At 45.4% G+C, this 26,754-nt stretch overlaps 1 protein-coding gene across 14 annotated transcripts in view; it reads left to right on the top strand.

Moving 5' to 3' along the window:
* GRIP1 (glutamate receptor interacting protein 1) overlaps positions 1-26,754 on the top strand; it is a 708,576-nt gene that overhangs the window by 667,294 nt on the left and 14,528 nt on the right. For 7 of the 14 annotated variants that reach the window (XM_080659312.1, XM_080659305.1, XM_080659307.1 and 4 more), the window contains 4 exons: positions 11,121-11,277; positions 12,353-12,464; positions 12,578-12,622; positions 16,997-17,230. In XM_080659312.1, the coding sequence (XP_080515438.1) occupies positions 11,121-11,277; positions 12,353-12,464; positions 12,578-12,622; positions 16,997-17,230 (548 nt within the window). Of the gene's footprint in view, positions 1-11,120; positions 11,278-12,352; positions 12,465-12,577; positions 12,623-16,996; positions 17,231-19,509; positions 19,609-26,754 lie in introns of those variants that run through there. The other 7 variants (XM_080659309.1, XM_080659314.1, XM_080659316.1 and 4 more) reach the window with 2 other exon arrangements.

Raw genomic sequence — 26,754 nt, forward strand, 5'->3', positions numbered from 1 at the left:
TCCCCTTTACTTCTGATATTGGATTAAACCAGTTAACTTTTCTAAAACAAGGCATAGAACCATATTTTTCCCCCTGTTAACTATCATGTTGTGAGATGTAGATTATCTCTCCCACCTGTCCCCCCGGTCTCTCAGCTGACTCTACCATTTCTTAGGAAGACTGTACATTCTCACTGCACCTATAAGTCTACAGTGGTTGCCCATTTCCAATAGGATGTTGCACCTCTGTTGATTCCTGTGTCTCTGTAGCCACATTCCTTATTGTTATCTGCTTTTGTCCAAAATATCAAGCTTGCCCCCCATTCATTCATTCAGCAAATAAGAAATGGCTGGCACAGTGTAAGGTCAGTATAGGGGGCATACAATGTTGGGCAAAAGAGATGTGGTCCTTGTTCTCATAGAAGAGGTTACCCAGCTGAAGGGTCAACAGTGCAAAGCATTACGTAGCCAATGAAAAGGGGGAAAGGATGGAGTAATCAAAGCTGGTAGAGAAAGAATGAATGTGTTCAAAGAAGTCTCACAATGGGATGACTCTCGATTCTAGAGTGTAGCTAGGATGCAACCTTTTTCTAGTCAGCCTCTGGGTCAGCTTCTTCCAATCCCCATGCTCTATATTCATGCCCTTCTGCCTTATCAAAATCATACGCTTTTGCCCGCCTTGTCTTATTTATCCCTCCTTCTAACTCTGAGAAAACCTTACAGTTGCTTTCCTTGGATTTAGCAAAGGTCAGTCAATATAAGAGGAGATTTGTTGGTGCCTGGACTCTGTCATTCTCATAGACAGTGAGGGTCTTGTGATGTCTGTAATTCTTGACTCTCGACTCAGGTAGTTACATTTCTGCCTTACCATATCTTTAGATATTTCTCTCTTCTGAGTTCATTTTTTCAGCTTTATTGATGTATAATTGACAAGATTGCATATATTTAAAGTATGCAATGTGATGATTTTACATACATATATATTTATATTGTAAAATGATTACCACCATCGAGTTGATTGACATATCCATTACCTCACATAGTTACCATTTGTGTGTGTGTGTGTGTGTGTGTGTGTGTGTGTGTGTGTGTGTGTGTGGTGAGAATACTTAACATTGGCTTTCTTAGCAAATTTAAAGAATATTACAAAATAGTATCATTAACTATAGTTGCCATGCTGTATATTAAATCCCCAGAATTTATTCATCTTATCCTTCGACCTACATCTCTCTATCTCTCTATTTCTCCCCTTCCCCAGCTCAGGGCAGCCACATTCTCCTCTTGGTTCCTATGAGTTTTACTTCTTCTTTTTTTTAATCCATTCATCTGACAAACACTTAGGTTGTTTCCATATCTTGGCTGTTATAAATAATGCTACAATGACATGGGAGTGAATAGAATTTTTCAAGATACCAATTTCATTTATTTTGGATATATATATAGTCAGAAGTAGGATTGCTGAATCCTCTAGAGGTCATTTTTATCATTTGTATTCTCTCAGGGAAAAAATTGTTTTATCCTGGTTTTCATATGTATTTGCATACAATTAAGTAATCTCTTGTTTAATTATTTTTATATTCTAGATTTCTAGAATTATATCCTCAATATTGTTCCATATTTGGTGTATTTATGGCTTTTTCACTCTGATTATATTGGTAATGGTTTATTTTTATTTAGTATTTTCCCCAAAAAAACTGACTCTTACATTTACTTATTAGTTCCACTCTGGTATTTTTAAATACATTTTTGCTTTTAATTTGATTAACTGTATTGTGTTCTTAGAGTTGGTTTTTTTTCTGTTTATGACTTGAATTGGGTGCATAATTCATTTGTTTCCATGCTTCCTTGTAGTTCTTATAAAGATGGTGATGACTAATAATAGACACCCACATGTACAGCTAGAGATCCAACTGTCCTTTAATGTGGCTAGGGGACACAACATGGTCCACACAGAGAGTAGCACAGAGCCAGACACTCAGCAGTATTTTCCCCATGTAGGTGGGGGGGGGGGATTTTTTTTCTCTCTTCCATTTCTTTTCTGGTCTCTACAAGCTTATATTTCACTCCTTCTATTGCCTTGCCTTGCCCAATTTTCCTGGCCCTCTTATATCTCTGCTTTGATCTATTAGAGAGATGACAGTTTCAGTTTGTATTTTTTAAATTTTGAGATGATATATTTGGTTATATTTATCATTTGCTCCATGGCAGCCATTTTCTCATGAGTATCCTTCATCTGCTATTGCTTTGTTTTTCTATCCCTTCTCTCTCTCTCTCTCTCTCTCTCTCTCTCTCTCTCTCTCTCTCTCTCTCCCTCCCTCCCTCTCCCTCTCCCTCCCTCCCTCCCCCCCTTCCTCCCTCCATCCCTCCCTCTGATATTAACTTGGTATACCGATTTCTTTTAAATTATTGCTCATCTTTGAATGAGATGACTTCCTCCTGATTTGGAAATTTGCAAAGAGGATTTAAGACGGAAGAGCCCAAGCTGTGCTCCAGGCTAGCAAAACTTACCCTGTTCCCAGTATCTGTGATGAGTGCATTCCTCCTCTGCAGACTGCCAGCAGTGCCGGAGCCCTCTTTGCTAGCCCACCTCACTAACAGATTGCTTCCTGCAGCCTCTGGCACATCCGTAGGTGTTGTCTTTCAGCCCAGCTCCCCAGCTTTACCCTAGTGCCATGGCGGTGCAGCCCTTAGAGCTCCAAACAAAGCATTGTGGTTTTGCTTCATTTGGTCCCCGATTTGGAGGCCTGTGCCTTCTCTGAAACCTCTGGCCATAGGTGTCTCCTTCTTACCAGAACACCCATGCCCTGTTTGACTGTCACAGAATTTGGTAACATCTCTGGTGTATAATGGTTTGAGATTCTAGTATTGCCAAAGATGGAGTTCACGTTCTATTTTTTTTTTATCCCTTTTTGATTTGAGGTGATTTCTGAGAGAAAGGAGAGCAGCTCTGCCATTTTCAAACCACAGTCTCATCCAAACACCTTACATAGTTCTTGGCAGGAACAATTACAAGTAGTTACACAAACATATGATTTGATTTTTCTCATTTTTAACAAAATTGGGTCTTTAGGAAACAATTTGGCAAGGAATTATCTGACTTGCTTTGCTAGACTAAAATTGGCTCCAAAAAATAAAGCAACGGCAGGAGCTACAGTCCTAAATTGTAGAGTTGAAGATTGAATTCCAAAACCATTCTCCAATTTCAAACCTTATGAACATGAGCCTTTGTTTAGTTCACTTTCCTAAAGTAATACTGAGTGAGAATTAAGAGCTAAATGGAAGATATTAATCTGCACAACACTGTGGCACTGGAAAACAATTGCATAATATTGGAGTGTCAGAATTTTACAAATATCTGAGGTATGGTTATCTTAAAAATAAGTGTCATTACCAAGAGTCCATCAACTTTCAGAAGTACTTACATTTGTGAAGACCTATTTTCCATTAAGCAAATGAATAAAACTTAATATTACTTTCAATGAGAGAAATCTAGACTGAGTCTCTCACCTTGTATTAGTGTGCTTGGGCTGCTATAACAGAATACCACAGACTGAGTGGCACATGCAGGAGGCAACCAATCGATTTGTCTCTCTCACATCAATGTTTCTCTCTCCCTCTCTCTCTATCTCTCTTCTTCCTTCCTCCCTCCCTCCCTTCCACTCTCTCTAAAAATCAATGGAAAAAAATATCCTCAGGTAAGGATTAACAACAACAACAAAAATATATGTCAGCTGGGTTGGTTTCTCCCGAGGCATCTCTCTCCTTGGTTTGCAAATGGCCATCTTCTCATTGGTCCTCACATGGCCTTTCCTCTGTATATGTGCATCCCTGGTATGCATGTGTCTACATTTCTTCTTCTTATAAGGACACCAATCAGATTGGACTATGGCCCCACCCTTATGACCTCATTTAACTTAATTATCTTTTTAAAGGCTCTATCTGCAAATATAGTCACATTGGGGGTGAGGGATTCAACAAATGAATTTTGGAGGCATACAATTAGTCCATAACATTCCTAACATTATAATACAAAGTATAAAACCAGATATGAAAACCTAGTTGTGAAAGAAAGGGAAAGAGAGAGAGAGAGAGAGGGAAAGAAGGAAAGAAAAGGAAAAATGGGAGAGAGGAAAGAAGAAGGGAAGAAAAAAGAAAAAGGTTTTTCATCCTATCTAATAAAGAGGGAATATGCTAATTGACAGCCACGCCCTCAAAGATGGCGGAGCCCACAGCCACAAGATGGCGACACCCAGACCCCTCAGCCCCCCAGCCGCCCAGGGCTGGTCTGAGGCGCAGGCAAGCCTCAGAGGGCAGCTGCCCAGCCGCCCAGGGACACCTGAGGCTCAGGTAACCAGGGCCCGCTGAGGCTTGCACTGTCAGCAGTGGCAGCAACAGAGGTGTGATGGGGGCGTCACCTTCCCCTGATTGCCAGGTCGCCTCCCGCCCCTGAGGGCTCCTGGACTGTGAGAGGGGGCAGGCTAGACTGAGGGAACCCCGCTCCAGTGCATGAATTTTCATGCACTGGGCCTCTAGTTTTAAATAAAAAGACTAATTACCTAGGAAATAAATTTTAGAACTGCTATCTTTCAATGTGTTTCTTTTATCAATTTTGAAGTTAAAATCTAGTTTCCAATGTCATGCTTATATTTTAATTTTATGTATTTGTACCATCATTCAGTTAGAACAAAGTCTGTATTTCTGGCAGTTGATTCTTCCCACACCTGGCTGCCTCATTTCTTCTGTGAATTTTAAGTATGATTCTTAGTATAAAGGGATATTCCTCAGGGCCTGCTAGCTTTTTCTCAACCAAGGCAACCAGCTGGCCTCTACAGGAACTTAATTTCCACCTCTTTTAAGTCATAATAACATCATCCACCTGCATCAGTTAGGGGTTGAATTCACCTCCAAATAAAAGAAAACTGAAATGTTGGTATTTAAACAAGACGCAGGGTTGCCTTTCTCCCACTGCGGTAAAGAGCCTGGAGGAGGCAGGTAGCCCATGGTACCATCAGGACCAGGCATCTTCCTACCTCCTACTAGCTTAGCATCTCTTGTGTCTGCATGGCCACTGCCTTTGTTGTAAACTTTCATTAGGCCTGAAATATTTACTTCCTCTTCACCTAGTCTGAGTATCTTACCACTCCATATTACTATCAATGATTCCTAGAAAACTAAATCTAATACTGCCACTCCCTTTAAGAAAAACTCCCTTGGTGGTTCTCTATTATTTTAGGATAAAGTCAAAGGTCCTTAGCTTAAACACAGAGTCCTGTGCATGTGGTGTGGCTCAGCAGTTGAGCATCAGCCTATGAACCAGGAGTTCATTGTTCAATTCCTGGTCAGGGCACATGCCTAGGTTTCAGGCTTGATCCCCAGTGTGGGGCATGCAGGAGGCAGCTGATCAATGATTCACTCTTGTCACTGATGTTTCTTTTTCTCTCTCCCTCTCTCTCTTCCTCTCTGAAATCAATAGCTATACTAATAAAAGCGTAATATGCAAATTGGTCACAACGCCCTCACAGTAACAACTGAAGAGCAGGCTGTGTGGGGCGACAGGCTGGCAAGGGGGTCTAGTGAGGGATGACCAAACGACTGACCAGTAGGCTGCATGGGGTGACCAGGCTGGCAGGGGGGTTAGCGAGGGATGACCAAACGACTGACCAGCAGGCTGCATAGGGTGACCAGACTGGCAGGGTGGGCAGTGAGGGGTGACCAGGCCAGCAGAGGGGGGCAGTGAGGGGCAACCAGGCCAGCAGGGGGGCAGTTGGGGATGACCCGGCTGGCGGGGGGGCACTTGGGGGCAACCAGGCCGGCAGGGGGGCAGTTAGGGGCAATCAGGCTGGCAGGCAGAGGCAGTTAGGCGTGATCAGGCTGGCAGGGGGGGAAGTTAGGGGCAATCAGGCAGGCAGGCATGTGAGCAGTTAGGCGCCAGCAGTCCCAGATTGTGAGGGGGATGTCCAACTGCCGGTTTCGGCCTGATCCCTAGGAGGGGTCCCAGATTGGAGAGGGTCCAGGCTGGGCTAAGGGGACTCCCTCCCCCCATGCATGAATTTTGTGCACTGGGCCTCTAGTATATATATAATAAACCACAGAGTCCTTCAACTACTTTATCAATTTCATGTCCTGACACTTCATTGCAATATCTTCAGCACACATCCTGAACATCTCAGTGCTTGCTAAGCAAGCTGTGGTCCTCAGTACCTTCATAGCTGTAGGTGTTTTGATATAATAAGCCACCTCTTCCTTTATCAGTTGCAAAACAGTTGAAAAATAGAAATTGGAGTCAGCTACAGATTAAAATAACTTTTTTGTTTATTTTATTTTTTCTAGGAAAGCTGGATTGGCTGCACAGCCAGAATTAAGATGGTTATTTCCCTACCCCCAAGTCTAGACACTGAGACTTACATGAGGGGGAAGTCAGTCTACAAAGCAAACCATTGAAATTGGTTCAGCTAAACAGAACTTAAAATTCTAACATTAGTATCTTAGATCGTAAAGAAGTAAGCATTTCAGAGCTGGTATAGAATTTACAGCATCCATGTTCTTGAGTATGTATTCTCTACCAAGCTTAGCGCCCAGCTTCCATCCTTAGATTTGGGCCCAAGGGTCCATCACAGGGTCCAAGATGGTTACTGAGGCTCCAGCCATTTCATCAACATTCTAGGCAGCAGGACAGAGAGTTGTAATGAACCTTCCAGAAGTTCCATTTAGATATCATTGGCCAGACTACTCTACATAGTTAGCTCAACTTTAAGAAAGGCTAGGAGAGAGATAGTCTTATCCTGAGCAGTAATATTTCCATCCCTAAACTGGTATTCCACTACTAAGAATAAAGAGGGGAAAATGGGTGTTTTGATGGCCACGGTCAGCTAATGGCATGGTCTTGGTCTCCCTGCCCCCTCTGAGCTCAGAGAGCCCCAGAGTGGGACCCAGTTTTGTTATGTCCCAGAGCAGCAGCCGCGGGAGAAAATGAATCCAAAGAAAGCCAAGAGTGGTCAAGTGTACACACCCAGTGCTCTTTCCCAAAACTCGACATGAATTAGGTAACCACAGCTCCTCCTGTGGGGAGGGGTAAGTACAGGTAGTGAGAGGGATGTTCTTGGAATATTCCTGGAATGCTGCTCCCTTGTTGGGAGTGAAGCAGAAACTCGTTGAAGGAACATGAGGGCAGGGAGCGGGGTTTACCCTAACTGTGCCTTCCCTGGCCTCTCCTGCTGGGCTTATGCTGCCTTACCCAGTACCCCTACCATAGAGGCCAACTCATCCTCCAACTCCAGCTCGATGTCACCTTTCTATGGCACCATTCATGATCCACATTCCCACCCCCAAACAGGTCTCACTATTGCAATCAGCGTGTTCAGACTAAAAAAAAAAACACTTCTGTGCTATTAGAATGCTTATTTCTATGACTGTTTCTCCTTCTCTCACTCCCATTCATATTCTAAGTCATGCAGTTGAGAATGTCTTTGCGTTTCAGCTCCTCATACAGTACCTGACCTTTGGGAGACACTCGAACACTTATTGAATGAGTGATGCTGAGGCTCTCCTCCCTGCCTGCTCTCCCTTTCATAATGAGAAAACTGAGATCTTGAGACGTTGAATGGCATAGTAAATAATAAAAGTCATGGACATCTATGTTCATGAAAACCTCATTGTGTTCTGGGCACTTTTGTAAGTGTTCATATGCGTTCTTCTCCTTCATTCTCACACCAGCCTGGTGATACATGTGTCATTGTCCCTGAGGCGAGTGACCAAGCCCTCAGGGTGAGAAAGTAGCAAAGCTGGGATTTAAACCCAGGACTTTTCTTACTTCAGTCTTGTACCAGCATAGAGTGGACCAGGCCCCAGTCTTCTGGGTCTACACCTGACTTGAAGCCATTCAAGTTTTATCCTCTTTTCATGCCCTGCTTTGCTGTAATGCAATAATGATTGAATAGTGCTTATGAAGACAAGGCATTCTTGGTGTAGATACATGTGCCCGCCAGTGTGGTGTTTGTCTAGTGACGATGCTGCACACCTGCTCATCCTACCCTAGCTGGTTTGGCTCAGTGGATAGAGCATCAGCCTGCGAACTGAAGGGTCCCAGGTTCGATTCCAGTTGAGGACACATGCCTGGGTTGTGGGCTCGATCTCCAGTAGGGGGAGTGCAAGAGGCAGCCAATCAATGATTCTCTCTCATTATTGATGTTTCTATCTCTCTCTCCCTCCTTCTCCTTTCCTCTCTGAAGTCAATAAAAATATTATTTTTAAAAAGAATTAGTTTGCCCAGTTTAAAACTTGTTGGAATTTCCCTGGTCCTGTGGGTTAGTGCTGATCAGAAAGGGTAACCCCAGGAGGACACCACCATACAGCATTAGGCTCTCAGCAGGTCTAAGCTGGTTGAAGAAAGTACAGGCTTCTCCTAACACTTTTTGTATCATAAAAAGTGAGACTTCCTGTACCTGGGGGCTGGTTGGTTGGTCAGAAGGAGGAAACAGATTGCCTGTCAGAGGAGCCGGGAGAGATGCAGTGTTGCTCGTCACTCCCCTTCTAGAAGGGACTCACGTGTGTCCCCTTCATCCACCACTTCTGACAGAAAACTGCACATCACGCAAGATTTCTTCCCAAGTGGCTAGCCACACTCCTGCAGTTATCCAGAAAAGAAAATGGGATATTGAACTGTAGATCTTTCCTTGACTCCGAGGACTTGTAATCCTTGGTGTCCTAAAGCAGAGGTTCGTGGACGCTCCATCATGCAGCTGTGGGTACTCCCTGCTCTCCTGAGATCAGATCCTGTCATCAGAGCATTGTCTTCTGGACATCCTGCTTTCTCCCACTGTAACCAAGAGGAAGGATAGCACTGTGCCATCTGACAAGTGGAGGGGATATGATGAGAAAGACAAAGCAGGGGTACCATGGAAACAGTCATCTTCCATGGTCTGATCATTTAACAGGATGTGAAAACAGACCGAGGCCTATTTGCTATATTAAGTGGGGGGTTTTTTGTTTGTTTGTTTTCTGTGTGTCTGTGTTTTTAATATATTTTTATTGATTTCTAAAGGAAGGGAGAGGGAGAGAGAGATAGAAACATCAACGTGAGAAAGAATCATTGATGGGCTGCCTCCTGCACGCCCCACCCTGGGGATCAAGCCCGCAACCCAGGCATGTGCATTGACTGGAAATTGAACCATGACCTCCTGGTTCATAGGTCGACACTCAACCATTGAGACACACCGGCTTGGCTATTAAGTGTTTTTAAACACAGTAAGAAACCCATGTTTTATTGCAATCCAGTACACACATGTAAACACACACACAATAGGTCACAACCTGAAGGGTGAATGGAGCTGTAGTGGCTAAAGCACAAGCCATAGAGTCAGACCTGCAAGGAGCCCCTGCTCTCCCACTGAACCCCCAGAGAAATTTTGGAAAACTGCAGAACCCATCACACATTTCCAGATGCCATCTAAAGGTTTTCCTCCCCCAATTTAAATACTTGCAAAGACTAGAATTTCCTGTTTACTGTAAATATGCTATAATACATTTTGTCAAAGTAGAGTCCAAAATTTAGCTCAGATTCATAGACAATATCCATTATATAAGCTAATTGCCAAAAATATCCTTCACTGTCTCACCCATCAAGCTAATCAGACTTAACTCCTCATCAGAGAGGAAGTCCATCTTCATTTGCAATTCACATGAACATACTGAAGTACCCAACGCCCCACACTTCTGACTTCTGACTCTGAGATGCAGAGAGGCTGATGGATGGGAGAGGGTCAAAGCCTGGCCTTGAATCTGTTTGGTTGACATAAAGCCCATCTCCTCAGAGACCTTCCCTCAGGAGCGAGCCTTTCTCTTTTTTAAATGTTTTAATTGATTTCAGAAAGGAAGGGAGAGGGAAGGAGAGAAACATCAATGATGACAGAGAATCATTGATCGGCTGCCTCCTGCACGCCCCCTACTGGGAATCAAGCCTGCAACCCAGGCATGTGCCCTGACTGGGAATTGAACCGTGATCTCCTGGTTCATAGGTCCATGTTCAACCATTGAGGCACACCAGCAGGGTGCAGGAGCAAGTCTTTCCCAATAATCTCTAGATTATTTCTATCCCGGGCCCAAGCTCCTTCAAAGGCTTGAGGTGGATGATAAATGTTATTCTTTTGTAAAGAGGCAGAAAACAACTGTGAGAGGAGAGGGAGAGGGAGAGCTGGGAGACCTCAGACTCCTGGTGCTTTCTCAGCCAAGTCGGTTTTGGGGAGACGTGTACGTGCAACTTGATGATCTGAAAGCTGACTCTCCCAAATGTGTGAATGGAACCCCCAAGAAATTATGCAAATAGTCCTAGATACTTGAACCACTGTTCTGAGTCTTTAGTATCCTCATCTGTAAAATGCAAATAGTGATAGTACCTACTTTCAAAGACGGTTCAGATGAATACATAAAGACTATCTATACAAAGAAAGCCCGTAATGAAGTTCTGGGTGCAGAATGAGTACCCCCTTTGTGTTCGCTGTTGTTATGGTTGTTGCTATTGTTATTTGACCCCTCTGCTTGCTAACAATGACATTTCTCATTGGATTAAGTAATCCTCAGGCCCATCCCTAACATTTGTGCCCGCAGCCCATATATCCAAGCTCTGTCCACACACCTGCAACTAGCAGCCCCTTTGGCCACTTCTTGGGTCTGGAACCTACCTCTGGTGGCAAATTCCACTCTCAGAAGGTCACACTTGGGTAAGAAGCCCTCACATAGCTCGGAGGTTGTCTGGGCAGGACATTCAGGATTCTGACTTTCTGGAACTTGCTCTGAAAGGGGTTGGATATAAGTCTGCTGGGCATATCCCTCTGACCCAATAGATTTCTTGCCCAGATACAGAAGGGCAGGAGCTACATAAAGCACAAACCCAGCCCAGTGGCCCCTCCTGCTTGGGTCTAAAGATCTTACCTCATGAATGTTGTTAAATCAATTGGCTAGTGTGTGTGGATGCATTTTAAATGTAAGACTTCAGTGTTATCTTGATGGCCTTTATGATCCCAAATTCCATTAAAGTCAACCTCCTTGAACAAACGAATGGAAACCACAGAAAAAGGCAAGTTAAGTAAACAGACCTCGCTGGAGGTGCTCAGAGGCAGAAGAGAATGCCTTGTCTTTGGTTTCAGGCCCCGGCTTTCAGGCCTCGGGATACAACTTCAACACCTATGACTGGAGGAGCGCGAAGCAGAGAGGGAGCTTGTCCCCAGTCACTAAGCCTCGGAGCCAGACTTACCCAGATGTGGGGCTGAGTAACGAAGACTGGGACCGCTCCACGGTCAGCGGGTAAGGCTCATCTACCGTGGCCCTGTCCCGACTGCTTTGTGTTTGGGGGGCCAGATCTGAACCTCTCTACGTCCGTTGGCACATGTTTCCAGCATTGCCTTCCTAAAGCTGCTAGAATTGGCCATGCTGGCCTCGTGGCAGGATTCTAACACTTGTGCCTGCCCAGTGGGAGCCTGGGCACCACCACACAACGGGGCAAGCGCTGTGTCCCCTAAAGAAAACAGCAGCACGTGGGGGACATCTACTTCTAAAAACCGTGGCCTCACTCTGTGACTAGCTCCCTCTCCTTTCATTTGAAAGGTAGTTTCACATCAACTTTCATTTTTTAAAAAGGTACACCTAGGGTCCCATATTTTTTGCTAAGATATATTTTAGCATTGTGTTCCTTACCAAAATACTTCAAGGAAATTTTTTAAAAATGATAGCACTTACTCGATCTATACCAGTGATTTTCAACCCTTTGGTCTCGTGGCACACATCAATTAATTACTAAAATTCTTTGGCACACCAAAAAATATATTTTTTGCCGATCTGACAAAAAAAAAAAAAAAAAAAAAAAAAAAAAAAAAAAAAAGGTGTCATTTTGATTTATTCACACCAGATGGCTATTGTTGTATTGGCTGTTGCCATTTTGTCTTTGACAATCTAAGGGAAAAGAGGTCAGTGCCCCTGACTAAATAAGAATTCTTGCAGCAGACTGGTTGAAAAGCACTGACCTACACTGTGTTTACCATAGGGTGGGAAAACATTTTCTCTCTTAAAGAAAAGTTTGACTTCTTTTTCCCCTGCAGCTATAGTAGCTGGAAGATATTCCCGCACAAACGCCACGTTAACGCAGCTCATTCGGCAGTGGCCGCGAGCACGCTGAAGTTCAGTGAGCAAGACCACGGGCCTGCTTTCATTCTAGCCTTTCCTAAGGTGTCCTCACGCCCAGCCAGCTCTATTTGGAGGCCGCAGTGGGAAGAAAGCCAAACCCAAAATGCACCTGGGGTTTTTGCATGTGTGAGATTCTGGATACAGGAAAAAAACAAAGCTAGCAACATCGTGTAATCAAGACTGTGTTTTTTGGTGACAGCTTCACAGGCGCTCCTGACGGGGCGGAGGCGGAGCAGGAGGAAAACTTCTGGTCCCAGGCGCTGGAGGATTTGGAGACCTGCGGGCAATCGGGGATCCTGAGAGAGCTTGAGGTAGCCTTGGTCCTGCTCCTTACTTTGATTGTTTCTACATTCATTATTTTTGGTCCTTCTGAGTTGGCATTTACCACACCAGTTCATTGAAAAGCTTTAACCCCTTTCCACAGGAGAAAGCCGACAGGCGTGTGTCTTTGAGAAACATGACTCTCTTGGTAGCTACCCTTTATGTTTATATTTTTGCTTGTGAAGCTGCCTCCCCTGCCCTCCTTGCCTTCCGGACAGCAATTTGATTTGATACAATGCAGTTAAAAATATATTGATTTTCCCATTCTCACCCCACCCCCACCTGAGCTGACTGACTTGTGGCTTCTGCCATTGCTCCCTGCTAACCCTGACTGTACCTGTTTGCCACCGAATCGCTAAGGAGGCAGCTCAGTCTCCCAGCAAGTGGCGCATCTCATTCCCTTAGTTGCTTTAGAAAGGTTTCTTTGGCATGTTTTCATTTGTACCTGGTATAGAAATTAATTTGATCGTGAAGCGGAACATAAGAGGAAATTGTATTTTCTTTTGTTTTGTCCTTTAAAATAGATGGCGATGCAGCTGGTGCAAAAAGGCCAGTCTGTGAGGTTAAGCAGCCAGAATGTCACACAGTGCTTTGCTGCTCATTGCAAATTCTGCTCCCATATTAATTTAGTGTGAACTTGAGGAGTCACGGTGAGATGGAGTGTCGTAGCTGAACTCCTGCCGAGTTCTTTAATCAAAGCCATGAATTTGCTGTCTATTCACACTTTGGTCTGGGAAGTCCTGGACTATTTCCTTTTATGTTCTTTTAAATTTTCTAAGCTGTAAAAAATAAAGTGGCAAAAGTTTCATTTTTATTTTGATGTCATACGAGGTCCCCAAGTCACCATAAGGAATGTGAATGGCAAAACTGGGTGAAACTCTTGCAGTTTTAAAATGATGACCCATCTTTATATTATTTTGCTTCTCAGTTGCATGTGTGGATATTTTGTGTGAATCTGCAAAGAGAATTATAAACAAAAATATTAATTTGAATTTATAAACATCATAGTATTACCTGGCATGAATTTCAGCTTCCGAGCATGGTTAAAGGACCTGGAGATGGATAATACGATAAAACTTGAATACATTAAAATGGTAGCAATTAATTCCTTTTCATGCAACTTTCCAAAAGTGTAGAATGCTTAAGCATCAGCTGGCTTATTTAAACTTTCACCACTTCCTAGAAGGGCCCACACTGAACGATGAGCTCAGTTCACAATTACTGAACACACTCCTGCTTTTGTAAGCATCTGTTTGGCTCACGTGCCTTTTGCATTTTGATGCTTTTTTGTAGAAACAACTGTCCTTCTAATATTCTATTCTATCAGATAAAATGCAAATGATGTAAAACACAATATGTGTTTTTCACACCAAAATTGAGTTATCTAATGAAAATAACACCCATCAGCATAAAGGTTATACTGCAACAGCCTGCCAGTCTTCTCTAATGTGGCTTCAGGCAGGTGTGGCTTTTGAAATTAGAAATCCGGAAGGGAAATGGGTTAAGTTTATCAGCCAAAGAGAAATTAAAGTCCTCAGCTAGAAAGGATGATTGGCAAACCATAAATTAGAGTCTTATTTACACTTTTATCACAAAAACACATTCATTTATTAGTTTAAATGAACTCTGATCCCTTGATTGCAAACCCTAACTATGCAAAAAATATATATTATTTGAGCTAGGTTCATGCATATGAAATTTATTTCCACTGTAAAAGTTAAAATGCACTGTAACTGTAACAAATGTAGATTAGCTAAATTAAAGTGACTACAATTGAAATGAAAAGAAAAATTATACTAGTCATTTTTCCCATTGTTAGCAATAATTTAGGTTCAACTTAAGCACTGAAAAATGTATAGTTTTAACAAAAGAGAAAAATTCTAACTAAGACTTTGGACAAGTTTCTTAATATATCTTATCGGATATATCTCTTTCTTTAAAATATGGGGTTTATAATGAGTGAATACTTATATAGCACTTACTAAATGTCCAATAGAAATGAATTATTTTTGCCATTTGTTTGATTAATGAACACTGCTTTTAATTTTTGTCTAATACAGAAAGAAGGTTTAAACGTCAGATAGAGAACTCTTGAACGTATCTCTTCTAAGTTGTTTGTACATACCAATTATCTCACTAATAATGTAGAAAAGAGGAAATTATAATTGTAAATTATGAGTGATGCAAAATAAAAAAGGCAATAAATAACTCTTGGAGCCCAAACAAATCCTAGAAAATTTAAAATATTTTTTAACTTTTTATTGTAGTTCTTGTGTTTGTGTTTTAATTGTTATATTGCTTCAGAGATGTCACTGATTCAATTGAAGTTCATTTTAAACAAAGCAATCAAGCCATCAACTTGAACTAAAGACCTTTTGAGAATGTGTCCTTGCTCCCATCAGAACCCTTTCTAGACCGGTTTGTAACTTCTGCATGACTAAGGCTTATCAAAGCAAACTTATTTCCCAGTTGCAGTGATTAAATATTTTATTTCCAACATGTTTTCTGTTGGTCCCACGAAAAAATGAATGTAAAAATTAGATGTTAATAAAAGCAAATAACTAGTCTAAGTAAGCAAAAACAATAATAGGTCCCCACAGCCAGAGAGCTGTCCGTTACAGTAGATTAAACAACAAAAAAATGATACGTGTGAGTTAAGTGCCATAAAATAAAAGGATGTCCCAGGATACCCATAAAGCTGGTCACTGAAAAGTTTGATTTGGAAAGGAATATATCTGAAATAAACCAAAATATGGATAATTCATACTGGTTTAAATATTAGGGTTTTATCGACTAAAAAGGTCAGTTTTATATGTTTCAACGTAATATTTGGCTGAGAAGCTACACACCCTGGTAGTCAAGAATAAAGTCTGGAGTCAGATTGCTAAGGTTGCAATCCAAGACTCGTGGGCAAGTTGTTTAACTTATCCAGGCATCCCTTGCCTTAACTGAAATGGGAAGATATAATAATTAAATGATATCCTAGATACACACTCATATATAAGTGGTATTTAGCACATGTTAATGTTCAGTGACCAGGAAGTTTTTTTACATTTACTTTTTCAAAATTATCATTTAAAAACTGATGTAGTTAGAATATTAGTAAGATTATTTTTCTTATTTCCTTTTCAACAGAGATGTAGATATGTGCACAAGAGTACTAAAATTTGGCTGCCATGCAAAGATCTTGTTGGAGGTATATTTATAGTTGGACACCAGGTGAATTTGGAATTATAAAACCTTAGATAAAAATGAAAACTCTACCCACTTTGCAGCGTTTCCTCCTGATCTATAATTTTAGGTAGTGCCCTTGGCTCATTTGCTATCTGTGTTGCCTTGGGTAAGTCACCCTCTTTGTGCTTCAGTTTCCTCATCTGTAAATTAGGAGGAATAATAGTGTTTCTTTCATAAAGTTGTTGTGAGGCCTCAATGGGTGAATACATCCAAAGGCCTCAACAGGTTACATTTCTGTTGCTTTTAGCATCAGTATTACTATAAACCACTACGTGGAGTTGCAGCCAGTGACACAGCATATGGGACCTGTTTTCTGTTCCCAGGATTTCCGGCAGATTCACCAATTTTACTTTACCTTCATAGAGCCATCGTTTGGAGGAACGCAGGCATATTTTCAGAATTTCAGCATCCTCCAAACGCGAGAAAGGGGCATCCCCAACACGATACTGGTTTCAAGTGCTCTTTTTGTTCCCCTCTGTGACTCAGTCATTTGGGGAACTAATCTTCAAGGCTTGCTATTCCTGGTGTATTCCGTAGAGAACATATTTGAAACTGAAACTGGTAACATCCCAATTCACTGGTAAAATCCAATCCAGGTGCCACAGCTTTTGCACAAGGGCTGAATTCAAGCAGCATAATAAATCATTACTCTTTAACCTCTCTCAGGATCTTACACAAAGGCCATTTCTAAGAAACAAATGATGTGGAGACCTAGCTGATCTTCAAGCTTCTGGGCCAGGGCTGGTGGCCAAAGAAAGACAATAGACAAGGGGCTTCGAGAAGGAGCTCTTGTCCTTGTACCAATAGCTCCATTTTAGCCCATTGTTTTTCCCAGGTGGGCCTAGAGGCAGCATTGCAAGTAGAGGCAGCCTGGTCTCCCATGAGAAGTTCTTAGCTCATTTCTGCAAGACACATTGAAGGTTGCCCCATGAATCCTATCGTTAGAGCCCACTCAGTGGAAAGTTAATGCTTAAAATGTAGTTTACAGTAAGCAAATGTTAGAGCTTTTCAATTTGCCTCAGAACTGCCAGGGGTGGTATCTGATTAAATAAACCCAGCAGCTTAAGTACTTAAATTGGATTTGAGATGCACATTACAGATGGCACTTACAAAGCATTTTTTCCAGATTTTCATACTTCGGTGACTTTATCCATCCTTCAGTCTTTGGTTATGCCCTGAAGACACTGTATTTTGACTGGGCAGAGGCAGAAATGTGCTTAATGTTGAGCAACCAAACCCTTTCCCTCGTCCATGGCTTAATTGTTTCTGAAAATTGTCAATGCCGCAGGCAACAATCATGTCGGGGAGCACGATGAGTTTGAATCATGAGGCCCCAACACCTCGCAGTCAGCTGGGGCGACAGGCCAGCTTCCAGGAACGGAGCAGCTCGCGGCCACACTATAGCCAAACAACTCGGAGCAACACCCTGCCCTCAGAGGTGGGCAGGAAGTCCGTCCCCCTGAGGAAAATGAAACAAGAAATAAAGGAGATCATGTCCCCAACTCCGGTGGAGCTGCACAAGGTCAGGAAGCTTTCTTCTCTTCCCTTGGGGTCACACTTAGTAGCCATTGTGCATAGCCTGATGCAAGCATGATAATGACCTTGCACTTTGGTCTCAGCCAAGGAAGGAAGCCAGGGCTTAAAGGTAGATCGGCAGAGACTTTGCTTGTTCTCCCAACGTTTCAAGCAAGGAATTAATAAAAAAAAAAAATGTGTTTGTGGCCAAAATCTTCTTACAAAAGTTTAAGACTCCAGGGTCATATGGAGCTTTGATGATTGGTCTATTATTCCAAATTCATGGGGAAGGGCGGGAAGGATTTTCCTAAATGTATATGCTCCTAGCTTGACTCAAAAGGGGCTTCCGGTGTGATGTGGGAAGGCTTAATCCTTAATTGTGGACTTATCAGTAGCCAGCTACATTATTTAAGGGACGTGAAGTTCTCTTCAAGATGATTTAGATGTCTTGGGCTTGGAAAGGGTAAGCTGGTGATGTTCCATCTCTGCTACAATAGTTGCCTCGCTTTACTTCATGGACGAAATCCCACAATGGCACACGGAGCTGAATTTGAGCGGCTGGCAGAGTTTAAGGCATATGTGAGTGGCAGTGTTTGTGGAACCACTGTCAAGTACGGCTGTGATAGAGAGGTGTCTCTGGTTTTCTTTTGTAGAACTAATGCTTTGTTTTTGTTAATACATAAGGATACTTACAATCTCACTCCATTTTTCTTGAGAGCCAAGAGCCTCTCGGTAGTCAATAATCTAGTAACTGGAGAATATTTATCTTACCCAGAAGAGCAAATAAACCTCAGATTAAAAGGAGGTGACCAGGCCAGCTACTCCTTTTTCCCTCTAAAGACTTCAGTTTCCCTAACCACCTTTTAAAAGTAGCTATTTCTTTTACAGCCGACAGAGCATATGATAAAAGAACTTTGTGGAAAGTTGGGTTCTGAACTTGGTATTCCATTGCTGGATGCATTCATTCACTTAAAGAATCTGTTGCGAATCCCCAGCAAGCACATCGTCTAATGGGGAGACATTCTGGGAGACGGTGGGAAGATGGTGGGATAGGTACAATGATAGACGCAAGACGAGGCTGCCTTGGAGGACAGAAGGTGGACCCTTCCCACTACAGAGGAATAGAAAAGGCTTCCTAGGAGCAGGTGTTGACTCTGCAGGAAAGTGAAGAGTGGGAAGCATTCTAAGTACAGAAAAAAGCATGTGCAAAGGATGTCAAGACTATGATGTGCTGAGGGGATGAGAATATTCCAGCATATCACCAGAGCCTTGAATTGGAGCCTGTGCTTTATGAGGAACTACAGAACTTTACAGAAAAGCAAAGGAGTTTCTGACATTTTAGGGTGGTGACCCAGGTGTAGCTCATACCACACATTAGGTTGTTTACCCAGTTACCCTGAAAGGATGTGTCTGTTTGGTGATCACCGGCCTTCACCCCCTCTCACATGTCCTAACACTCTAACGATAGCACCATTCGGAGGCTGAAGGCCTCACAGTCTTCAATTGCAGAAGCTGCGTAGTCGGTGCTAATTCTGCTGCGTCAAGAAGAGGGCTGGCCCCTCCTGAGCTCCTCCCCTCTTGCCCTCTTCTCTAAATCTCCATGCCCAGGCAGAGGAGAGCATGCTTCTGACCGAACCGCCCTCAGCACCGAGGGAAAGGACACCAACATGTGTGGAGCGCCTACTGTGTGCTGCATGTCACGGGTGTATACCCCTCACAATAGCGGTCCTGAGCAGATATTTACTATCCCCATCTATACAGGGAAAGAGCAAGTACAAAATAGAGTCACTTTTCTTCTGGAGTGAAGCAGTCTCCTCCAGAGAAAAGTATCGACAGCCCAGCAATACCAAAGGCCCGTCTCCCCTTCCCTCCTACACTGGCTGCATTTAGCACAGATGTGATGGTGAATTTGGATGTGCAAATTGTTACAGTTGAGGTTAAAAAATGGCTGTGCTGAAAATAGATCCTGTTAAAAGTTTTTCATGCAGTGAGTGGCTGGGTAGGACTGGCTGAAACTGTGTTGGTGTGTGGATCAGGAGGCCTCGCCATCACAGACACGGGTGGGCCAGCTTAACCTAATCAATGCGCTTCACTTCAGTGCATTTCCCTCACAGCCTCCCTTCCTTCTGAATTGACCTCAAACAAAGTAAGACTGAAAAGTAGACGGTGACTGGGCATCATGTGACACCTATTATGTTCTGGTGAAGTGGCGGGACCTGCTGCCCGACTGTACGGGATTCTTAGAGTGGTTTTTGCTCACATCTCAGGCCTCTCTTCTTTTCTAAGTGACTTCAGTTGCTCTGATGGACCATCCACGTGGTGGTTGTGAAACCTTCCGTGTTGAAGTGGTCGGGAGGAGAAATGGTCAGGAGAAGTCACTTCGCTCAGAGTCAAGACCTTTGCCTGGAGGTGCCTTTTGAACTCTGGACGATTAGCTGAGACCTTGGAAAAGCACAGTGACGTGTTGACAGACCTGAGTGATCCTTCACTGGGTACCACCAGCCTGCACCAAACCTTTGTGAAAATTACTCTTGTGTGATGGTGTAGAGAAGGGGCTAGGGAATTAGAAACACACCCCTCCCTCAAGTTGAAGACTCCCCCAAGATGGAGTACCCAGCCTGACACATGGAGTGAGGGCTGGTTTTCAGTTCCCTGAGCCCGTTGGGTGCACTTTCTAAATGGACCTAGTGGAGGAATTCCCCAGGAGCTGGGAAGAGCTGAGCGAGAGGCTGGGGACGTGGGCAACACACCGTTCTGAACATGTTTGTGTTCTTTTCTGGTGGCCATCTTTCTCGTGGCCGTTGGCACTTGGAAAGCTGTCTATGGGAGAACAGTGTGGGCCGTTCCTGTCCAGGCCAGCGCCTGCCATCGCTTACTGTCGCTAGAAGCTGACCAGGAGACTAGGCGCAGATGAGCAGGTATCCACCCCCATTCCTGGAGAGGAAGACAAAAGGAAAAGCAGCCCATCTCCTGGTGACAGACGACTAACATCTTCATTCAGCAGAACAGAGTGTGGGCTTGTCTTTCAGATTCTTGGGTTTCATCTGACTCTCATTGTTTGCGCCCATGTTCCACCTAGTCTCCCAAGTCATTCCTTCTCTTCCTTAGACCTTCAGAAATCCTGAACTCGGGTCAGAGAATAAGCGGTTTTGTTCATTTCACATCATTTGCTGTTTCAGGCTCCACCAGGTCCTGGCAGGTCTTCCTTGAAGTTGTCTGATTGTCCGTCTTTCTTATGAGCCCAAATCGCTAGCCATCCTTCCTGACACTCGAGAACAAACAGAACTGAAGCCTCACTTCCCGTGTGGATGGGGAGGAAGTTGAAGCTGGACTGATGGTTTAGTGCTTTGTTGGGGGGAGGCAGGCTGGGGGTCACTGGGAAGTGATACTCATGTCCCCTTAGCCCACTGCCTGTCAGACTATCCTGGCTGAGTCACACAGTCTGAAAGCATTTTATCTCACATGTCAGTACACACATACACCACATTCACATATGAATGAATCCAAATTTTGTACACTGACATCTTCTCTTTCTTGTTTATTTCTTCTTAAGTGTGATCCCATGAAGCTGATTTTCAGGCTTATTAATGGGTCACAACCAAAAGTTTGCGGGCTACAGCCCTAGATAATAGTTTGGCATGTGACCCTCTGCTGACCTTTTCTGTGATGACATGGGGTGCTTGTTCAAATGCAGGCTCCTAGTCCCCACCCAGACTTAGCTGGCCAACATTTTCTGGGAGGTCAAGCCAATAATCTCCCCTTTAGCAACCTCATCAATGGATTCTGTTGTGCCCTAAAGATTGAGCATCATTCCCTTGGGTGTTGCTAACTAGCAGTGATTACTCTGTTCCGGTGAAATCCCAGAGCACCTGGGTGACGAGGTAAAGAGATGAGGTTGCATCTTTGGCCTGGAACTTCTGAGTTTTATCTTTGAAATGAATTCTGGTTTGTCCTATAGCTTATCGCAGATTCTTCCTCTTTGCAAGTAAGGCGCCTGGGATCTTCGCTGCAGTTTATGGATAACCCTTCTTTCCCTCCTGAAGCGTGAATATCCTTTGGTGTCCACTTAATCCATTTCTGAGATGAAGTCCAGCTTCACTTCTTTGCACAGTTTAAGACAAAAAAAATTCCAGTAAAGTAGAAAGTTCCCCACATTCAGAGCATTTGGACTTTTTAAAATCATATTGACATTTCCTGTGCTCTGTCAGGCATGTTTTTCAATGAAATTACATGTCTTATTTGTATGCAACTATTTTTATTTTTCATTTTGCAGAAATATTTATTTCCAGCATCTACTTTTACTGGCAGCTTCTGGGCATTTGCGTCACTGGGAAGCCATTTATTGCTTGTGGCTGCATTTGCTGCCATCAATTTGCCCCGCCCAGCCAGTGAGCTCTGGGTTTTCCATGTGTTTGAGTGTTTGGAGAGGGGACTCCGTTCTTCCTGACAGTACAATCGTTTTACTTCTCGGAAGGATGCCATTCTTGGCGTTTCATGGCAGCTTCTTCCGCAGCCCTCCCCCTGACAGGAGCCGGCTCAGCCCTGGGCAGGAATGTGAAATGGAAGGACATGCTTATTCAGCCACAGGCCTCTTCCTCACCAAGTATCTGGAATTGGTGCCCAGATCAAAGGACCCCTCACACCAGGCCTTCTCCGAATAGTTAGGGTAGCATCGTCTTACTGTGGAAGTTACGAGAAGCTGAAACTACAAACTGGATGTCTGAGCCTTTTCTTTTGCCTGCCCCTGTGCTAGACCAGCTTCTCCTCCTTCAGGTGAGGAGTGATGAATGAGAGAGCGCCAGGCAGGCCGAGGCTCGGTCCCAGTCTGACAGTCCTCGGCCGCCTCACTTCCCAGATCCTCAGTTTGCTCACTTAGCAAAGAAGGGACAGCTCATTATCGGGAGAAGAGACTTCACAAACAGCGTTTTCCCTGGGGGAGTTGCCATCCTTCAGATCTCGCCAAAGCCATACACTGTCAGAACCTGAGGTCTCCTCAGGATCCCGGACTTATAGGAGATCCAGCCAGCTGCCTCAGAGCCCCCTGAGGCGGGGATGTGGGCCAGAATGAGACCTGCTCCAAAGGCAAATGGGGGTGTCTAGTTACCCGTCACCGCATCAGCGTGACCAGCACGTTCTCGCCCTGTGAAACCAGGGCAGCTAAGTATCTGAACGTTGTTGAGGGACCATGGATTATAGAATAAGGGTTGGAATTCAGGTTGTACGTTTTATATAATGGATTATCCAACCCTGACAATCCTCAGGATGTGTCATTTTGGTCAGCTTCCCTTGTCTATGCTCCTGTAAAACAACTTTTCAAAATGTGAAAAACATAATACATATGCAAATGATTGGCTTGTATCAAATATATATATATATATGGATATATATATATATATATATGTATATATATATACACACACACACACACACACACACACACATACATACACATGAGGGGCCCAGTGCACGAATTCGTGCACCTTGAAAGGCACTGTGAGCCACAAGGCTGTGGTGGGCACAGGGGCGGGTCTCGGCCCATCCTCCACACCCCCACCTGGGCCCTCCTGCCGTGGCCCCCAGTCCCCTGTCTGCTGGCAGCCCCGCTCCCACCGCCGCCACTCTTACATGCTGACTGTGCCAGCACCGCTTGCGCCTGCTGATGACACGGAGCAATTGGAGCTGACACCAGCAGCAGGTGCAAGCAGGGCCGGCACCATCAGTGGGTGTGAGTGGCAGCTGGTGCCCCAATCACCCCTCAGGAGCAGGGGCAGGTGGAGAAGCCCTCAGGGGTGATCAGGACCAGCACCGGGCGCCAGCAGCCGGTGCAAGCAGTGGTTCTGGCGCCAGCTGCGGGTTTGAGTGGGGCCAGCACTGGCAGTGGGTGCAAGCAGGGCCATCGCTGGCAGCGGGTGCAAGAGGCAGCTGCCAGCCCCAATCGCCCCCCAGGAGCAGGGGGAAGTAGAGAAGTTCTGAGGGGTGATTGGGGCCGGCAGCTGCTGCTCACATCCACTGATGGCGCTCAGCAAACAGGGCTGGTGCCAGGTGCCAGCAGCAGGTGCGAGCAGCGGGCGGGACCACAGCACATGGGAGCAAAGAATTTTCAGTAACCACCAGAGTCTCACTCCAATGACAGCGACCGGTGCCCCACCTTGGTCTGGCGCCCCTGCTCACCTGCTCCACCATCCCGCCACGGCTGATGCCCGCCATGTTCCATGTGTGCTCCCTGGTGGTCATAGCGACCGGTTGTTCGGTTGTTTGGTTGTTCCGCCATTTGGTCTATTTGCATATTAGGGTTTTATATATATATATTTTCATATTCTCAAGCTATAGGGGGGAAAGAATGTGGGAGTAAAATTTCCAATTTAGAATAAAGATGCTCAGTGACTTACAGAAAATAAAGCAAAGCCTTTGAGGTTATCTTTTCTAATGAAAAGGAATCATTTGCATCTCTACTGGACAGAAGTCGCTTTGCATCCTATCACTTGGAGTCTGAGCTCTGGTCTGAGCAATAGAACTGGTAAGTCAAACAGAGTTGCCGACCCCTAGACACAGATGGCCCTTGGGCAGGCTTGTTAGACAGTGTGGGGGGAGGGGTGCCTTACTTCTCACTTTTTGATCATGTGTCTTATCCCTTCCATCCCAGACCCACCACCACCCCTCTTCAGAGGTGTGCCTAGCTTCCCTTAGGTCTAGCTCTGGCCTGCAGAGCATTCATCTCTTTCTGATGTCTCCGAGTGTCTCTGCTGTGATCAAATATGTTTATAGGTTGTAAGAGACTCTGTTATCTATAAGATATTCTGTCATCTGACCAGCGGTGTAGCTCTCTGAGGGTCACCCTGTCTCCTGACTGTCCAGGTCCTTGGAGAGGAGCCTGCTGGCCACCTCCCTCCACCATCGCTCTGCCCTGCTGCTTGTCTAGCAGATCTGTGGTAGAACGGGATAATGGTCCAGCCCAGGGCTTGTCTCTTTCTTTCCCTTAGGTGGGGTGCCGAGATCTCTCCCTGCTTAAGGATCTTTGTAGTGTTGGACCACAGCAATCCCTGGAATGAGGAAATGCAGTCAAGACTGTTAGTGCTCAGTGCAGCAGGAGTTGGGTCAGTTGTAACTTGTTATCCTTCCTGAAGGACAGTGAGCCTGGCCCTGAGTTCCCCCGGCCCAGAGGGTGGGTGGAGGGCAGGTTCCCACCCAGAGGAGCAGGTGGCCACGGGAGCCAGGAAGCTCACTGGAACATGGTGATTTATAGTAAAGGATGTACACCTGCTCTTTGTCCTTGCTGGCACAGAGCTCCAAAAGCCCTTGGCACGTCCTGCATGTGGAGAGCTAAGGGCATCATTAGCCGTGTTAGTAAGGTGGCTTTTGGATAGCACCTAAGGACGAGGGAGGGGAGGGGGCTTGGAGGTTGAATCAATCACCAATGGCCAGTGGTTTAATCAAGCAGGCCTAAGTAAGGACGCCTCTGTAAAACCTAAAAGGAGAAGGAGTGGAGAGGTTAGTTAACACGCGGACGTGTGGAGAGAGCGGTGCACTCGCAGGGGCTTGAAGCTCCACCCTTCCCCCACACCTTGCCCTCTGCGTCTCTTCCATCTGACTGCTCCTGACATATCCTTTTATAATAAACGGGTATTCTAGTAAGTGAAGTGTTTTCCTGAGCTCTGACAGCTGCTCTAGCAAATTATCAAACCCAAGAAGGGGGTTGTTGGGACCTCTGATGGGTGGCCTCTTGGTCAGAAGCCCAGGTGATAAGCTAGACCTGCAATTGGCACCTGAAGAGGTCAGGGGGGCAGCCTTGTGGGACGGAGCCCTTAACCTGGGGGATCTGATGCTATCTTCAGGCAGATCGGGTCAGAATGGATCTGAATTGTAAGACACTCAGCTGGCGTAGCAGCATTGCTTGGTGGCGGGGGGGGGGGGGGGGGAACATCCCTTTGCCCCCTACACACATGTTGGCACTGTGATCATGACATTTTTACCCACAAAGGCCTGCAGGGAATGAGGTCAGTAAGTTGCAGGGGAATCGGGAAGGGTCAAGAGCTGGAGGAGAGCCAGGCCGGAGCAGACCTGGCCGTGGAGCATGAAGGCCAAAGCAGCGGGGCCGATGCTGTGAGGAAGCAGCAGGCCTCCCGAGCAAAAGAGCCAGAACAGACACGCTGCCACTGCTCGCTGGCTCGGTGGTGGCCAGAGCACATGGAAAGGGCCAGGGACAGAGCTGACGAGGACGAGGTGTCCCTCACTGCCATGGCTTGGCTGGATCGCCGGGAGAATTGGGAGAATGATCTCACTCTTGCCGCTTTGATCTGACACAAAATGGTAGACACGAGGTGCTCTGCATGAATGGAGAAAGCCGGACCTAAAAGCCGGACGCTCCCTTGGTTGGGACTCAGCCCTCCGAGGGCCTTGTCAGCCCCTGACTTGCTCACACTTACACTGATCCTCTCACTGTCGACCCCTGTGCCACGGCCCTGCCAGGGAGCAGCAGGAGGCACCGTGTGAAGCAGCTGTCCCTCGTTCTCCTCTACCAGCAGAGACTCGCAGACAGGAGGGCAGCCGCTGCTTCTCTGACCCAGTGTGTCTTGAAAGCCAGGAGCTGGAGAGGCATAAGCAGACATGGCCTCCTCTTGGGCTGGAAGGATGCAGCTGGGAAGGCCATGCTTTGTTTTTCCTTTCAGCCTCCCCCCCCCCCCACCCCACCCGCCCGCCCCGGGGTAGTGCAGGATTGTTCTCAATACTGCCATTCCTGGACTTGTCAGGTTTGAAGGAGCAAGGCTAACCCCGCAGTGCCTGCAAGAATGAACTCAAATGCCTGGTGATTTACGGGAAGACCAGTACCACCTCTGAGAAGTAGGTGTTGGTTTGGTCCTTAAGGCCTTTGGACAAGAGGCTGAGCCACAGAGAGGCTGCAGTGCGTAGGAACTGCTCCTGGGGACACCTGTCACTCAGAGCGACCTGCCGAAGATCGCGGGCCCAGCTGCCCTGAGTGTCCACGCGGGGAGAGCTGGCTCTGCTGCGAAGCTTCTCTCACATGTCAGACTGAAAACACATGCTGGAGATCTCAGATCTTTGCCTCCAGGACATTGTTCAGAGGCGTGGATAGAAATACAAAGCAAGGCTCAGCGTGGATGGCGGTGAACCCCTCCTGCCAGAGCTCTGTTCTCGGGAGGGTTAGAAGCGGTTGCAGCATATGCTGGCGAAGGGTTAAAAGGGAACTGAGCTTTGTAGAGTTGTGTCCTTGCCCAGAGTGTTGTGTTCCATGTTCACTGGCCCTTTTAGAACAGAAGAATCTAGTCCAGGTTCCCTGGAGGCCGCCTTTGGTCTGCTCAGAATAGAGACCCTCCAAGATGAGCTGGCTCACGCGGGCTGGGGTGGACCGGGACGAGCTCTAGGAGCAGGAGTGTACGGGGTTGCCCATGGAGAGCCCGGGAGGGCTCTATGAGAAGAAATCAGCAGACATGAAGCATTTTTCTCATCTTTACTTGCTGGGCCGTTGGAAATGGATAAAGGCTGCCTGACCAGCTTGGAGATTATGTCCAGGAA

This window comes from Plecotus auritus (genome assembly GCF_963455305.1).
Source record: "Plecotus auritus genome assembly, chromosome: 3".
NCBI classification, from domain to species: domain Eukaryota; kingdom Metazoa; phylum Chordata; class Mammalia; order Chiroptera; family Vespertilionidae; genus Plecotus; species Plecotus auritus.